The sequence below is a fragment of the Gopherus evgoodei genome, chromosome 2, assembly GCF_007399415.2.
Source record: "Gopherus evgoodei ecotype Sinaloan lineage chromosome 2, rGopEvg1_v1.p, whole genome shotgun sequence".
NCBI classification, from domain to species: Eukaryota; Metazoa; Chordata; order Testudines; family Testudinidae; genus Gopherus; species Gopherus evgoodei.
Window position 1 is genome coordinate 162,558,173 of NC_044323.1, and position 18,252 is coordinate 162,576,424.

General features: G+C 38.6%; 1 protein-coding gene across 10 annotated transcripts in view; it reads right to left on the minus strand.

Moving 5' to 3' along the window:
- NSD3 (nuclear receptor binding SET domain protein 3) overlaps positions 1 to 18,252 on the minus strand; it is a 64,445-nt gene that overhangs the window by 10,906 nt on the left and 35,287 nt on the right. For 3 of the 10 annotated variants that reach the window (XM_030552186.1, XM_030552184.1, XM_030552185.1), the window contains exons 12-19: positions 17,720 to 17,846; positions 17,073 to 17,270; positions 16,234 to 16,404; positions 11,262 to 11,411; positions 8,770 to 8,926; positions 5,504 to 5,706; positions 4,945 to 5,057; positions 3,797 to 4,066 (exon numbers count right to left, since the gene is read on the minus strand). In XM_030552186.1, the coding sequence (XP_030408046.1) occupies positions 3,797 to 4,066; positions 4,945 to 5,057; positions 5,504 to 5,706; positions 8,770 to 8,926; positions 11,262 to 11,411; positions 16,234 to 16,404; positions 17,073 to 17,270; positions 17,720 to 17,846 (1,389 nt within the window). The other 7 variants (XM_030552187.1, XM_030552189.1, XM_030552188.1 and 4 more) reach the window with 7 other exon arrangements.

The following is an 18,252-nucleotide window of genomic DNA, read 5'->3' on the forward strand; positions in this document are numbered from 1 at the left end:
CTAGAATTTTTAATAAAGCAGCAATTAAAAATAGTTATGCAGTTCTGAAGGACACATTTGATTAATGAGTTATATCTTTTGTGGTCAATTGTATATAGCCTGTTCAAGGCTCTGCTTGTACTTCTGTCCTTTTTAAAAAAAGATCTGTATGGTCAGTCTATAGAAAATGAGAACATATTTATAACAATATATTCAAACACCCATGATAAAACACCACTTGGGCACTACGTTTATTATACATTAAGTATAAGGCAATAGCAAAGCCAAAATTAAGACTGCTTCTCCATGCACTGGTCCTAGTCATAGCAGCACAGCTTAGTGTGACCAGATGTCCCAATTTTATACAGACAGTCCCGATATTTGGGGCTTTGTCTTATATAGGTGCCTATTACTCCCCGCACCCCCGTCCCGATTTTTCACAGTTGCTGTCTGGTCACCCTAGCACAGCTACAAGATTCAACATTATTTAGAGGTTCACTGGCAATATTTTAAGTCACATGCTCTTTTCTTTTTTTTTCAAATTCCAGGCTAACATATAGATGCCCACAGAATATCAACCTGATATAACAATAACTTTACTGTACTGCTAAACATTTTCACTGCACAGCATTTCAACAATTCATTTTAACAGGACTTATAACAGTCAATAATAAACAAGAAAAGTTTGTGATAAAGTTTTAATGTAGAACAGATATTACAAAACTGGCTTAAATAATTAAACCACTAAAAACAAGTTAAAAGTGAGCCTTCAGGCTGACTGCGTATTCCCAGCTTTCACATGATGGACTTTGAAATGGCCAGGAAATGATGATACCTTGATACAAGGGAGTTAACATTTAGCACATTGAGGGTCATTTTATTGTAACAGTCTCAACAGTTCTAGTGCTTAAACATTTCCAAAAGTAGCTCTTTGAGATGCTCAAATTTAAGTGTCAAACAAGTGTCTGAGCAGTTTCAAGGTTTTTTTGTTTTTTTGTAATAAAATAGTACCAACACGTTATAGACTATGTGGCGTCAACAGTCTGACAAAAGTCTATGAGCGCTAATGGCTGTCGTAGCTGGTTATGGGAATGGCTCCAGAGAGACCAGAATCATGTCTGTCACATTCTGGAGCTTTGAAGGAGAAAAGGCTGTACTGCAGGAGGAGATCATCAGGATAACATTTTCAAAAGCGCTCAAGTCATTCCTGGAAATGGGATTTAGACTCCAATGAACACAGGCCCCTAAGTTACTTGGACAAATCTGTCATCTCTGGGATGAAATTTTCAAAAGTGCCTCTCTCTTTTCCCCACCAAATTCCTTTTCGTTTAGACTGCGTGTTTTGGAACAAATGGTTTAATCAAGTGCTCAGAAGGGTTTTTCTAATGGAGCCAGACAGAATTTTTAGTAGAGCTCCTACAGGACACAAATACATTGTTTCATACTTAGTATGCGAAGAAAATTCACAGAAAATCCACCATAAAAATGCTATGAACATTTACCATGTACTTGGTGCAGAAAGAAACTGAAGAGAGTTAAAATGTATTCTCTGTCAATTTACTCTGGTTTCCTCTAGTTACTTGTAAATTTAAGTGCCCAGGAGTAGAACTATCCCAAGTCCAATCAAAAGGTTTATAGTTTCAGCTGAAGCAATGGTTAAAAACACAGATTTGAAACTGGTTTGTTCAAACATCTCTGATATTGCCACAGGTAAGTGAATACTTGACACATCCATTTAGGCCCTGCACAACATTTCTCTATGCTAAATTTCTATGTACTAAGTTACTAAACAAATACAAGGTAGAGACCCTAATTAGAACTGACAAAAGCAAAGAATTCACAGTTAAAAGTTGCTACTATGCCTTTGCCCAAGCCCATTTGCCTGGGTACTGCCGGGTCACTTCAGACTAGCAGATAAACCTCTACTATCCACGTGTAATATTTAAGCAGCATATAATTTAAGGATGAAAAACAATTCAGAATCTCTTTGCTTTTATCTAACTGCTGAGATTACATTATGGAGCAAAACACATCATCCAACAGCGAACAAATCACGTCCAGCTACAATCCAAAACATCACATCAGAATCCCGTCTGGACAGCAGTCAGCTTCATTTAACAGAGAATTGCAGTGAAGACCTTACATCAAGTTTAAGTCCACCAGAACTGTGGAATGTGCCTTCACTATGAGAAGTTCCAGGATACCTTCTTTAGCAAGATGTGTGCAAATTCAAAGTGAAGAAAATATGAAGCCAATTGAAAGCAAAATAGTACTTTGAAGTGAACTCTGAGGATGCAGGTCAAATGATAAAAACAACTTGTCCTGAAGTCTTAATTGTCCATTCCATCTGCAGCCATAGCTGGATCTTCCATTCTTCAAGTGTGCTCAGCCTCCTCCTTGTTCAGAAACAACGAAGCCTGCATGAGTAAGAGCAAAACATACATCTGTCCATCAAATCCAATCCTCTGCCTGGCAAGTTAAAGCAGCCGTGAAATCCAGGCCCATCATCCTCACGCTTGCCTCGAAGTACAGCAAGACTGCAATCCAGTGTAAGATTTTGTTTTTCCATATCAACTGTTGCACATCCCACCTGAATCCCAGTGGATAATCCCAGACTGGTGTCCCCAGGAATACAGTGTGCAGCGATACAGTGTAAAGGAAAACCAAAATGATCCATTTCCAGTATCTTTATCACATAGTCAAGAAAGGTACTTTCATCCCTCACCCCACCCATCACTGCTACCCCACCTGCGACCACTCCTCTAAGGACTTCAATCATTCTAACATTTATATTAATCCTCAATATTTCCTTAAACTAATCAGTTCTTGGTGCTTTCAGTTACAACAACTGCACCATGTCCATCAATAGAAATCTCTGTATCTTCATTATTCTTCTCTGCCTTCTTGAACTTTAAACAAGAACTTAAGCGTGCTGTCCAATGTAGCCTGATCACCACAAGCCTTTTATTAATCCCCTCCGAGTTCTTCTGAAATAAATCCAGTCTGTAGAGTTGAGTGTCAAGGAGGCTATGCCAGCTCCCTCGTGACCAGATGTTTGTAAGAGCAATGTTGCATCCCCTCCCACGCCCAATCCAGACAATCTGCTATTGGGATCTGCAGAGTGATCATCTTACCACGTAAAAGCTTAAAAGAAAAGGCAAAAGAAAGTACAGAAAGCTACCTTGACGTAACCCCTCAGAAAGAGCCTGACCATCTTAGGTTGCCCCATCTCCCATCCTTTGAGTTATTTCATATCATGAAGTGTGATTAATTTCATTTGCTGTGTTAACTCTGGGGTTGAGGGAAAGAGAAAATAATGGAGGTGTGTTTTATTTTTTATTACCATCTCTCTAAGACTTTAGCATCTTCAAAAGCCAGGCTTGGTCAAAAAAGCATCTGAAACCATCTAAAAAACTATTTTTTCCCTCTCCCTCCATGCTCGGAAGTCAATATGAGAACTTAGGTACATCACTATCTTCTATAAGAAGTACTGATAGAACTCATCTCCTGCCCATCACCAGTGAAATTTCTAATCAGTTGAATCTGACGCTTACTCTACAAGAAAGCATTGTAACGGCAAAAAAACACCTCTGCCAGATGTCTCATATTCCATGAAGTTGGATTTATCATCATTTCTTCCATTTGAGGAAGTTTCATGCCTTGTAAATTTAAAGAAACCATTGTGTGTGCAGGATGAATTCACTTGAAAGTATTAACTTCTTGATATATTTTTTGTTCAAGGTACAAACAATAAAAGAATAGCAGCACTCTCTTCAAATACTCTCTTTAATGGCTCTGTATTTGTCCTAAATTCTACCTTTTTAATGTTCCTTTTTGTCCTGAGACCCCAGCCACGTCGATCTGTTTTTATGATTTCAGCATCTGGATAGAGTCTTTTGGTGAAGCACTGGTTCTGACAGCGCTCTCCTGCTGGGCACACTTGGGGATGACACTCATACTGTAGCATCCTGTTCAGACACTCTGACTCTAGGCCACAGGGGTTCTCATCAGATGGCTTGCAATTACAGCGAGGAATTTCTGACAAATCAGCAACTTGAATCTGAACTTTCCCTATTACCTTGTTGGACTGTGGAACAAAAACAAAAAAAAAGACAAGGGATAAATTTGGATTTATGGCCATACACACAGAATTTAGATCAGAACCACTTAAATCAAGGCCCATGACAGTCAAGATATTTCAAAATGTAAGCAAATGCAACAGCTATTACACACACCGCTACTAACATCAGAAACAGCTGTATTTTTTCTGTTCCTCTCTAAAAGCAAGTGTGTCAACTAAGAAAAGGCAGCAAGGCTAAAATACTTCTCTGCAATCTAGGAATTTCAGAGGTTGCATCTGGCACTGCTCTACCACTAACAATCAAGCATCTCAGGTGTTCAGAGAAACCAGCAATGAGGTATGCAGCACAGAACATGGGACAGGACGGTTTCAGACTGTATAGTAAATGTATTAGTACAACAACTCTTTTGAGGCATACAAAAATAGTTTAAATTCTTGGGAATTAAGCATATTATAAAGTACAATCAAACAGATAAGTGCACAACCTGCAGTACTGTGCCCCCAAGGTTGCTGGCAAAAAAATCTAGATCATCTTTTTAGTATCCAGATTTGGAGATTAAGTTCTCATACTAACAGTTTGTTATTTTTCAATGCTAATATAATTTCTTAATGGTAAGTAAGCCCCAAGATTCATTTGAGATGGGTGGGACCCACTTGCAACTATCAAAGTCCTTTGTCTTCAGTAAAACTGACCTTAAACTCAAAGTCCCTTTTACTGATGGTTACACCTTCCTTATAACAATGAAAGGACCTATGGTATTAAACGAAGGAGGCCAGAAGAGATCTTTGACGAATGGTAGACTGATTATCTGAATTTTCTTCTAAGCAACAATTGGCTTCCCTGTTTAAATCTATAGCTCATTCACACAAAGGAGAGGACTCACTTTAATATGTTTGTAAGGTGGGGGTTTTCTTGAATTCCTTTCAATCTCTAGTGCTTCTTTGCTTTCTCTTTGTGCTTTCAGTTCCTGGAAGCGTTTTGCAGCTTCTTCAAGTGCTGTGCAAGGGAGTCCAAAATGAGGAGGAATTAGTATTGGCTGCTGCTGCTGAGAGACATTTTTGAAAAGCTAGGAATTAGAAATCTACAAAGAACAAGTGTACAATGAAATGTTACACTATGGCATTAATGAGTTTTAAACCAGGTAGTTTTCAGTACATATTTAAACACTATGGGGTGGCCATCTGCATCAGAGCCCAGGTTCCACCTCATAACTTCTTTCCAAGTTAAGTGGGGAAGAATTGGGGCTGCCTACAAACAGCAGAGAGAGGCAGGAAGTTAGATCCTAATAATATTTTAACCTCTATCCAACGGCACTATACAAAGTTTGCAGCTTAACACAGACACAGAAAACTAGCCACATAATTCTCATGCAAGTTAAGCGACGATGTAGAAAAAAAATGGAAGTTTTGTTATAAACCACTATAAACTTTGTTTAATTTTACCTTTCTTGAAGGTCTTGTTAATACTAGTTTGCCCCTCAGCAAAGCTTTTATCTCCTTCAACATAAGGGAAAACTCTGCCCTGGTGCACCCAATAGTAGTCATGTGAACCAAAGAAAAATACCGGGAAGTCCCCGATATCATGTTTGAGGCCCTGAATGTTGAGAGGCACAGACCTGGGATTGCAGATCTCTGCTGGCCACCACCTGAAAATTAGAAAAAAAGAGAAAAAACTCAAACTCTATGAAACAAAGGCAAATTGCTTGGCTTCTCAGTCAGGGAATTACAGTTCAAGTAGCAAAAGCTACATTTAGTTCCTAAGAAATGTGACTGCAGAGGATCCTATCCCAGTCTCCTTACACAAGCAAAACTGCCTTTGATTTTACTTGGGAAGCTCCACAAAAAGATATCCATCTTTACAGTTCTCATGCTCCCAAATCCGGGGTATGGCTTTGGGCCTTGTGTAGTATATGAATTTTGGGACTAGTTATCTGATGAGAGAATCTTTAACACAACTGTCCAGCTGTACTTTACAATATATTTTACTGAAAAACAAATCATTGATAAGTCTATTTTAAAAATATAATTTGAACAATTACAATCAAACCAAAATTTAAATGTTTGCCAGACATTCAACTTGTTTAGATCTACTGTTTAGTGAAAGACTTTTAAAGTTTTGTTTTTTTTTAAATGAGGTTTTACAAATCCTGGTATGAGAAGAAAACATTGTCACTTAATTTTTCCCCATGGAAACTTTTTTAAAGGAATGGAAGGGGAAGAGAGTTAATCCTCTTGCGGTACTGGAAACCCAAACAGCAGCATTCTGCTAATGCATAAGAACCAGAAAGTAAACTGGCCAGCATCATTTCACTGCCCAAATGAGCAAAGTGAAAGCAATAAACAGCACTAGTGATGAAAGAGTAATTTGGATTTTTAAAATTCTGTTTAAACATCAGGCATTCCCTTTCATAGACTAAAAATTAAGATAAACAACATGAAAACTCCAAAACAGAACGTAAGAATGGCCATACTGGGTCAGACCAGTGGTCCATCTAGCCCAGTGTCCTGTCTTCTGACGATGGCTGGTGCCAGATACTTCAGAAAGAATGTGCAGAACAGGGCAGTCATCGAGTGACCCATCCCATTATCCACTCCCAGTTTCTGGCCGTCAGAGGTTTAGGGACACCCAAAGCAGGGGACTGCATCCCTGACCACCCTGGATAATAGCTATTAATGGACCTATCCTTCATGAACATATCAAATTCTTTTTTTAACCCAGTTATACTTTTGGCCTTCACAACATCCCCTGGCAATGAGTTCCACACGTTGACTGTGCACTGGGTGAAGAATTATTTCTTTGTCTGTTTTTTAACTTGCTACTATTAATTTTGTTGGGTGACCCCTTGCTTTTGTGTTACATGACGGGATAAATAATACTTCCTTATTCATATTCTTCACACCAATCATGATTTTATCAACCTCTATCATATCCCTCCTTAGTCATCTCTTTTCTAAGCTGAACAGTCCTGGTCTTCTTACTCTCTCCTCATACGGAATCTGTTCCATACCCCTAATTATTTTTGTTGTCCTTCTCTGTACTTTTTTCAATTCTAATAAACATTTTCTGAGATGGAGTGACCCAAACTACACACTATTCAACAGGTAGATATACCATGGACTGATATAGTGGCATTATAATATTTTCTGTGTTATCTTTGTCCTAATATTGTTAGCTTTTTTTGACTGCTGCTGCACATTGAGCAGATGTTTTCAGAGAATTATCCATAGTGACTCCAAGATCTCTTTCTGGAGTGGTAACAGCTAATTTAGACCCCAACATTTTGAACCGAATAAAAGCATAGTTGCCTCTGGCTATGTTCACTGAATGGCCTAGGTTACAATTAACTAACACCATTTGTAGTGTGATTTGACAATTTCAAGTAAATGGAGTTAGAAACCAAAGATGAAGCTATGGGCCAATAGTGAGACCAATTCTGAATATTTTCACACAGCAATTCAACCTGGGAGAAACTATGAACACTGTAAAAACAAAAAACCATCAAAAAACTACTTTTAGTGTCATTTTCTTATGCTCCATTTGTCCACTGAAGTAAAGCTTTAATCACAAGATCATATCTAAATAACCAATGACATGGATGCATTTCTAGTTTTAAGTTTATCCTGCTGAACATGTGTAGCCAACCTAGGCTAGAGGTAACTAGAAAAGATAAGACTCCACATTGTTTAAAAATAAATTATTATATACAGATATTTAGTGTGTACGTCAGCAACCTGAAGCATATATTCCAACACTTTCAACCTCTGAGGAACTTGGACCCCTTTTGGGTTGATTCTAGGAAGAGCCAGAACTGGAGATCTGAAGATTTAAATGGTAAATATGGCACTATGTCTACAAGATCTCAGATAGGGAAGGCGGTTCGTAAATTCAACTATTATTGGAAAGACAGCCCATGCTCTGAGCAACTGTAGCAAGAGACAGGCCTTTAATTGACTGTACAATAGTTAGTCTTGGACATATTTCACTGATTTGTAACAATTCCTTGGTAGTTCTGTTGTACTTGTGAAAGTCTGGAAATAAAAATTAAAAGCAAGATTGTCCCTTACAATAAAAAATGGGATTCTAAAAAAGTCCTCCATGGACAACTTGAAACTGCAGTGCCAAAGGCTGTCTGATGTACTTGTTCTCTGGAGGTGTTCTATAGCCAGATAGCCACAGAGGCAGCAAGAAGTGTACCTGAGATGAAAATCCCTGGCAACCTCCAAGCCTTCCTGGTCTTGGGAGATATAGGACTTTTTATCACCTCCACCACTGTCTGTTAGACTTGCAGCATTTTATTGATTGCATTTATTTGGAGGCACAGGTGGGGACTTGCAAGAGAGAGAATCAACCAGCATCTGCATTCCTGCAGAGGCCTTTTATGAATGATCTCTAAACATAAAAGCAAACTAGGGAGTTTTGATGCCCTAGGTATCTCCTGATCTTCCCCATCTGCAGGGCACATTTAGGGAACCCACAGATAGAGCTTGAGTAAGTATTCACCTTAATGCCTAAAAAAGCATGAGTAGGATTTAATTAAAAAGCCATACAACAGCATCTGACACCCTGTTAGACACAGTGTACACTTTTGGCTCTTGTTTACTAACACTGGGCTGCTCTGGTTGTTTACCTGCATAGCTGCAGGATATAATAAAAACTTAACCTAAAACAAAAACTTTAAATAGTTTACAGTTGTATTCAGTGAACTTGCCTGTAATTTCCAAGCTTGACCCAAACGATCTGCTTGTAACGTAGTTTCTTTCCAGCTTTACAGTCATTGCAATTCCAACATCCTTCTGGCATCTCTATGTTGAGACATTCTGGGTGGAAGGACGCTGGACAGGACTCGCAGCACAGCAACTTTCCACCTTGAAACAAAAACTCACTCATTTTACAGAAATAAGGGTTTGAGGCTTGTGAGAGATTTTTTTAAAAATTATTATTTAATTAAATGCATGAAACTTGGATTTACCTCACACCAAACATATGGCAAAGGAAGGTATCAAGTCAAAGTTACAATGCTGGATTAAAAATAAGTATTTTTTGTATTATTTATTTCTCTTCTCTTTATATGAAATCATAATTCCTGACTGCATCACAAATTGGAACAAGAAAGCCAATGAATTAAAAAATTTAGATTATATCAGGCAAGTTGACATTACATCAGATCCCCCGTAAGAGAAACAGTCTTGAAAACTGTATGGCTTTTTTTTTTTTTTTTTTAATCCAGATGGTCTGGCAGTGGCCAACACCTTTTCTTGACAATTAGACAAATTTTGCACTTTTTTTGAATACTTTTTAAACCAACATTGTCATGACTAAATCCCTTAGCAATCAGTTAGTGTGCACAAAAATCAGCCTATAGGTTGATCAATGTTTTTCTGCTTTCAAAGTTACAAGAGAAAAAAACATGAAAATTGTAACTATAAATCTGTGCATACTCTTCAAAATGAAGGTTTACCAGTGTGAGCACTATAAATTTACTTATATAATGCAGAATGAGATATTACGGAAAGATTTCCTCCTCCCCCAGAGTTCCCTTTGAACACAAAGGGAATCTGATCTAAGAATGTGGTAAACATTACTTTTAAAAAAAATTTTTGACAATAAAGGTTCTTTTTTGGTTGGCTTGTTTTCTAGCAGGTGTGTTTATTGTGGGTACTCACGGCACATCTAAACCATTGGCAATACACAAAGAAGCTCATACAATAAACACATTTGCTACAATCTAGATAGAAATGTAATGAACTTTTTAGCCCCAGGGTAAAAAGACTGGGAGAGACTTAAAACAGCATTTTAAGCAATTATCATAATATCTGAAGTTTGAATTTTTACTTTCAAATATTCATCAGAAAATCTTGTCCACCTATAGACTTTCAAAACTGTCATTGATTTGATCGTAATATATTGCAAAAAGCATTCCTTAAACAATCAGTGACAAAATCACTTACTATATTTCCTCTGCTAAACATGTAATAAAATTCAAGCATTTGGACTTTCCTGAGCTCCAGCCCAATGATCAAGTGTTCATTTTTTAATGAATTTTTGAAAGTGTTGTTTCAGAGGAAATACAGACCCAGCATAAATTACTGAAATAATATCCAATATGGTAAAATGCCAAGAGATGCGAAAACCAAACAAAAATCAAGAACAAAAAACTCTCAGAGCTAAGCAAGAAAACTTTGCTCTTAGGATGCATTAGTAAGGTATTGCTCAAGCTAAGCATAGAGGGCTCAAAATAATTTTTGTGGTCAGAAGTTACACAGAATGAAAGCTATCTACATCTAGCAGTGATCTAATTTTAAAATGACTGACTGGGAACAATTTCTTAACACTCTGGGAAATCAAATTTTTGTGGGGCTAGAGTATGACCTCTGAATCTTACAGACACATACAGCTGGATCTGTTTCCATAAATTCCTTTAAAAGCAATAGCATTACCAGCGTAAAGCAATAAATGTTTATGCCTGTAAAAGCTTCTGTCCTAATACTATTGTAACTGCCCACCTGCCTGCCTTTCTTGACAGGGCAGAATCCCTGTTTGTTCGAGATGCAGCACCTTCTGCCACTCCAATAAGAAGCATTGTTCCAGGAAGTGAGCAGTCAGTCACATGAGGAGAGAAAGGAGCATCAGTCGGCCTGCACTAACAGAAATGAAATACAAGGCCTCTGGATTGTAACAAAAACGCACAGGCAAAAAGCCATCTGCCTTCCTAAGTCTTTGGTCTTCCAATGGAATGCCAATATACCAACATACATTCAAACGGATAAATTCTCTATTCTGACTGTTGCAGGCTCTAAGCAGGCTTCAAAATAGACTTCCTCAGATAAACAATTTAAGAAGTTTTAAAAGTCATTGAGCTGGCACTGAACTACAACAATATCAAACTTTATTCACCTCCCCCTCCCACAGTGATAGAATTATGTAGATTACTCCAATTTTATGGAGACTACCTAGTGGCAGATACACGTTTAACCCTTTGTAGAGAGGGAAAATTTAGTGATATTAATTATTTTAAGCCCTTTTATTGTAATAAATATTTTGCCAACAACATGAACACACACTCACAATAATCAATGAGTGAAATTTACTAAAAGCAACAGGTGGTGCTCAACAAGCAAACATTTTTTGTTTGATTTAAAAAAGAAAAGAAAAAACAGGAAAAGCGAAAGTAAACTGAAGAGAAAGAAACTATTCGGTTACCTTTCTCACATTTCTTTTTGGAAGCTGACGAAGGAGGAGGAATCATAGGTAATTTCATCAACTCAGCACGATTTGATTCATTCAGTAGGTAGTGGGACTTATAGGCATATGAACTGAACAAGGGGTCTGAATGATCCTGCACTACCAGCCCTATATGAAACAAACAGAAAGAGATGAGTTGCAATGAAACTACCCATGATTCCATAAAGGAGAAAATAAATCAAATCAACACCTATTATGCATATATGTGTTATAAGTTTGAAAGAAAAGATAATATGAAGAAAAAGAAAAAAGTGTGACAGAAAAGGTTTCTATATCTACTAAAGGAAGAGGTTATGCGTCAGACTGAATCTGAATGTAAGGAAAACTGAAGAGTAAACAAAAACTATTTCTAAATGAAATTTTACTTGTGCAATAGTTTTAACTTGCACACTTAAAAAAAAAAAAAAAAAAGCACCAGTAAAGTACCTGCTGCTAATTCCCTATGAGCCATCCTGCCCCCAAAAGAAAACAGCCAGCCAAATTACAAAATAGTATGACTATATCACTGCATCAGAAACAGTACTGGCAGTAGGGGGTATACACTGGAGAAATACAGATGGTATATGCAAGTCCCCATATGTTCAATAATTCCACAGCCATGGAACTCACCACTTGCCACAGACTTGGGCTCCAGGATCTCACCTTTAATTTTTAAAAAGAAATTACATTGTGTTTCTTGCCCTTACAGTTGCGGAGAAAACCCCAAAAGATGTGTGCCAAACATGAGCCAACACACAGAGTCTGTAGGGCACCCGAAAAAATAGCTGTGAGGTGTGGCTTGCCCTACTTTTCTCAAGAAAAGCTCTGTGGACTCTGCATTTCCATGGCTATGGAATTTTGCCACTGTCAATCACTTGATATTTTGTTTTCTGTCTCCCTGCATTTGCCCCCTGCTCTCCAACAGCACAGTAGTTAATGTCTGGGAAGATGAAGAGCTGAAGCCAGCTACAAGTTCCTCCCTGCCAAGGGGAGGAGATTCTGAACTGGGCTGCCTAGACAGTATTGCAGGAGCTGATGCAAGGGGAATGGAGCCACTGGGGTAGCATAGCCAAAAAAACAACCCTCATTCTCAAAAATAATCAACAAATTTCAAGTTAAATGTGTATTTCCACTTTGAGCCATAGAACTGCTTGTGTGGGGCAGAGGGGATTGGAAATGAAAGGTATTTCCATTGTGATAAAATAGACTAATACAGGTGTGTCATTTGGTCCCCACTGTTGAAGAGTACACCAGGCCCTGGCTACATGTAGCTACTAGGTAAGTTTTTGATATATTCTGCTAGTGTTCTGATTTTCCTACTTTTTAAGACTGCATTGGGTCTAAATACACAACTCTCTCTTCCTAATACTACTTAGCATGTTAAGTGACAGGTATCGCTGTTTGCACATGCAACAAGTAAGAGAACATTTGGAGGACAATTCCTGAATTCTTCCTCACAAGGGATTTTCACAGTGCCCTCACCACCCAGAGAATTTCATCAATTCCTACTCCATGGCACCATCCTGATCAAAGGTGACTGGAAGGAAATCCATTCTGAGCCAGCAATACTGCCAAATGGGTTGAGGAAGGTGCGCCTTGCACCTCAATCTTTCCACTGGCAGAGCACAATGCCTCCCAATGTCAGCTATCCTGGACAAAAACAAATCTATATCAAATATTCGCCAAGAGTTGCCACATCCCTACCATAATACAAAGTGGTTTCATTTAGTGTCCAGTTATTTTATATTTTTTTAAATTTTCAATACACATACTGAGTACACAGGAATGCAAATGTATTTTAATTTCCATCTGCATGATGCTGAAAGATTATTTCTACTACTATAAGGAGGTGCACCCTTATGTTCAGTTCAGGTACTAGTCACAGGGCTTGTAAGCAGTTCAATTCAGATAATAAATTAGATGTGAAAAATATATAAATCATGTAACTGTCAAAACAAACTGGTGACAGAAAAAAAAATACTTTTTCTGTAACTTGCATACTTTAGAACGTGACAGAAATGCCAGATCTGCAACTCCATTCTCTGGTGCAATCACAATAAGAGTAAGAAGAACCCCCTTTTCATGCTAGTAGGCAATCAATATTCAGATTTGGAAGCCTAGCACCAAATTCTGCTTTCAGTTGTGCATGTCTCCCACTGACTCTTGATGGATGCCAAATGCATGCATGAAACTTCCCACCTGAAGGGGACTTACCTAACAGACACAGTAACTGTCTTTATTTTGTATTTGCACACTGCTGAGCACATGGTCAGCACCTTAAAAAATAATCCTGGAGAGTTTCATTTTCATAAATGGAGACAAATACATTTCAGGTTTATAAAGAGATGGGCGGGGAGGTGTAGAACACAAGAGCAGAGAGATACTCAGCTTTCAGGAGCCAGTTCCATATATGTTGTGGTCCTTCACAGAAACAAATACTGCATGCTACCGGATAGCTAATTATCCTGGTATTGTAACTTAAAAATGCTGGTTGGTATATTGTAATATTACAAACACACTACAGCTGCTCTAGAAATGTTTGAGTTCCTCCGTTCTAGAAGCCTATCATGGAATTAAACTCAGATCTCATTACAATCACAGCCTTTCATAAGCTGAGACTATCAATTTCTAAACTCACTCATATAAGTAAACTTGTTCCAAACAATGGATATAGCCCTATGACCTGCCCCATCATTGAAAAAGCTACAACAACAGTAGGTGAAGAGGCAGTGTCCCAGGGTATGGAATCCCTCATGTAAGGGTATGGCTACATTTGGAATTTCAAAGCGCTGCGGCGGCAGCGCTTTGAAGTGTGAGTGTAGTCAGAGCGGCAGCGCTGGGAGAGAGCTCTCCCAGCGCTGCATGTAAACCACATCCCTTACAGGTGTAGCGTGCAGTGCTGGGAGCCGCGCTCCCAGCGCTGCTGCCCTGATTACAATGACGCTTTACAGCGCTGTATCTTGCAGCGCTCAGGGGGGTGTTTTTTCACACCCCAGTTGCAGCGCTGTAAAGTGTGAGTGTAGCCAAGGCCTAAGTCTTTATAGTGTCAGGCTGAGGCCACTGCTGACCCTTTTAAAGAGCAATTTCTAATCTGATCTCTCATCCACCAACAATGATTCAGTCACCAATTCTCAGCTGATTCTTCATGAGTAGGCTATAGGCTCCTGCATCCGAGACCAAAGTAAAAGTGTTTCCATGCAACTAGCATAAATTGTGAAGCTCTGGACAGTTTCGTTTTACCTCTCTCTGCCCTGCTTACAGTAGAATCCATTCAAGAGCTTTACTAATTCTATGCTGAAAAGAGAGAGAAGACAAGCAATTTTTCCTGGGCACCTGGACATAATTGTTAGCTAGAATATTAATATGAAATGAGTGAGATTTGTTTGACATAGGTGTTCAAATTAATGTTTAAAACAAAAGTACCTATATGAGTGGTTCTATTAACATATACAAATGGGTTTTGCTAGTTTTAATTCAGAGATCTGAAAATAGGATTTTTGTTTTTAGATTGTGCACTTGTACACGATAACGAAGTCAGAATCAAAATAAAACTTAAAGTAGGACAAAACACCTATACAGATATCTACAACTCAGCAATAAAAGAATACAGATACATGCAACATCCATACGTTTGTCTGCATGTGTGTATGGTTAAGCAACACCAGCGTGATTCACTTTGCATATTTCCTTTTAGAACTGCCCCAAAGCACTGAAAGGGCTCATTAAAGGAAAAGCACTGAACCACTTGCAAACACTGTTTCACACACTTCGAGAGCCCCTCCCAGGTTCAGCAGTCTAAGACTTACTGTTTCCCTCTGAACCTCCGGAGGCCATTTCTCTGGAAAAAATTAGATGTATTTAAAAAGGAAAGAACTTTGTTTTACCTTGGAACCTCTGTGACAGCTCCATTTCCTGTACTGTAATTAGAACCAGGAAAAAAATCCAACTCTGAGAACCCTCTCTCTTCTTTTTCTGTAGCTAGTAATCTGCTCTCACTCATACAAAACCATCTTTACCACACAAACTAGGCCTCTAATTGCATAAGCTGAATACAAGCAAGCGGATTCAGGATTTGTCATGTATTTATACTCCTTTACTATTGACCGTCAAGCTGTTGAAAGACATGATGCAGTGTGAACTTTTTGAAGTATTACATATCACGTGTTTTTACATTTTTATATGTACACACACACACACAAAATTACAAACAAAAACTCTGTGCATCTAAATTTCACATCCCAAAAAACATGGTAGAGATATTTTTGCACTGGGCTTTTTGACCAAAGTAAAATAAAGCACTGCAATATTTAGTCCTACCTTCTGGCAGAAGTTAAAATAAGTAAAGTGACTGAGAGACTTCTGGGGTTTCAAAAAAAAAAAAAAAAAGATAGCTGCAGCATATGGAAAATTGTATTTTTACTGTAATTAGATTTTAACTGATTTAGGTGGTAATTCCTGTAATATTTTTCTAAAAAAAAAAGTTTCTCAAATGGGTGTGAGATGTCAAGAGAGGCATTTTCTAGCTTATGAGCAAACGGCATCCACCCACCTAAAAAATGCTCCATTATTTTCAATTTCTAGAGGGTGAACACAACCCCTCTTGCTGAAGCAACAGAAAATCAATGTATACTGATTTGACTTGCAACTGCTGGAACTGGGGACTCAACCATCCACTTTCTTCTCAACTGGCAGCACAGTATGCCTTCTCAGTGCTTCAAAATTGTGTCTGAACACCAAACACACCCAAACGAAATTGTATTTAAAAACTCTAACATGAGAAATAAATGAATATCATGTGTACTATCCCAGCAGTCAAAGAGAAAGCTTTGAAGCCAATGGAGAGCCCCAAGAGGAAAAAATAATTGTGTAAAATATCCCAGCTTTATCATGTAACTGTAGTAATGACCACAGCAGACACATAAACTGAAGGGGGGAAAAAAGTAGTGCTCACCTCTTGCACAAACGAAACAAAAGCCTACATTTACAGCTGATGAAGAGTGATTCCTTTTGGAATGGTTGCTACAGATGAGAATGTGAGATGACACAAACAAGCTTCCTGCAGCAATACAGCCATCTCCTGAGTGATAGGCAACTGGACATCTCAAACATCTCACCATGCGTCCTGTTTAATATAAATGCAGAAAAATGCACCATGTCACAGTGGAATTAGGATAGGGCCGAAGACATCACAGACTGCGATACAAGTTTGGTTTTAGTTTAACCAGGGTATTAGACATTAATGTCTTCAAAAAAAGCAACATGCTGTTTCACTCTGTTAACTCTTAATATTGGATGCAGAGCTTCCAAGTGAAGACAAGACCCGTTTGGCTCTAATTACTCTAAAACTGCTTTGTTTGCTTGACCATTTTAGTTCACTTCTAAAGGAAAGGACCTCTTTGGAACAGAACTTCTGTTCTATAGTCCATTGCTATCTATCTAAGAGTACTTCAGCTTTGTACCTCTGACCTTTAACTTACAGCAAACTCCAAAAGTCCAACAGCCAAATAAGTTCAAATGACACAGAAGCTATTCCAGGTGTCCTTAGCACTACTTCTCAAGATGCTGGCTGTTTCACATTACCCCACCAAGACTGACCTGTTTCACAGTGAACCCACTGTATTAATGATCAAACTGATAATGAATCCGTTCATAATAAATTTATGTCCCATCCCTCCATACTTTACACTCATAATGTGATACAGTATTACAATCATCTTCATTTTCTGCTATATGTCTCAATGTCAGGTATTTTAATTTCCTGCTACGATCCAAATCCAGCTGTGCTCTCACCTTTACTTGCTTTGTGGATATCCTTATCCGTTGAGCAGGCAGTACAGCAATGCTGCGGGCAACGGAATCCTCGTGACTCAAAGACTGCAGTGGCAAACTTACGAACACAGGCTTCATGATAAAATTTACCACAAGCATTGACTGAACAGCGCTTCACATCTTTACCAGGAAGCTTGCAGGAAAAGCATGTGTGCTGTCCTTTTAAGAAAAGAAATAAAACAAACCTCAGTATGAATGCTATCAGTTATTTCCTGAGAGGAAAATTTGACAGAGGAGGAAAAACTCTGAAGTTAATGCAATTCCACCAGTGTAAGGAGAATATCTCCCCCTCACTACAAAATAACAGATTATGACTACTGCATATTTATTAAGGCCCCGATCAGGATGAGAGCCCCATTGTGCTGGGTGCAGGATGAACAAACAGGAAGACATAACCCTATCACTGAATTACTATTTTTCCTTTTAAAAGCATTTGCTAAGTGGAGAGGGAAGGAAGTTAGCACTGAACTTTATTTACTATAGAACATCTTTGCCTCAGTTTGTTTAGCCCACCATATGATTACTGAAGCCTCTTCCAATTACCGTAATCCATCAGGCTCCTACACCAACATTTTCCCCCCATCACTCAAACACAGTAATGCATTTACCATTTTTACACTCCATGCAGATGAACTTCCCATCAGGTATTGATTTCAGTCCCAGGCATTCCATATGGAAGACTCTACAGCACTCTGCTTCGCATGACACCAGAGACTCACCAGAGCTTTCACAGATCTTAAAAAAGCAAATAGCTAGTCAGAGAACAAAGCTGTTGATGGGTGATTCAATTCAAGTGACTAACAGAACCAAAGCAAGGGAAATTAACCAGTTGAAATCTCTACATACTATGACACTACAGCTTCCTGGTTTTTGAACAAGGCAGGAGAGTTGGCCGAAGCCACTGCCATAACCTAGCAACAGTAAGGGCACTGGAAGCCTTCACTAGCCATTGAATGTGTTCCCTCTAACAAGGTGCACCCATCCTTTTTGCATCAGCTTAGCAGGGTTATTTTGTGGTGCTTTCAGGCTTCTCTTAGCCACTGCTGACAAACATGCTTTCCCCTCCCAGCCATATATAGAATCTCAAGCAATTGGCAAGACAATTGCCACATTCTCCCTCGGATGCAGACCTTGCCAGTTA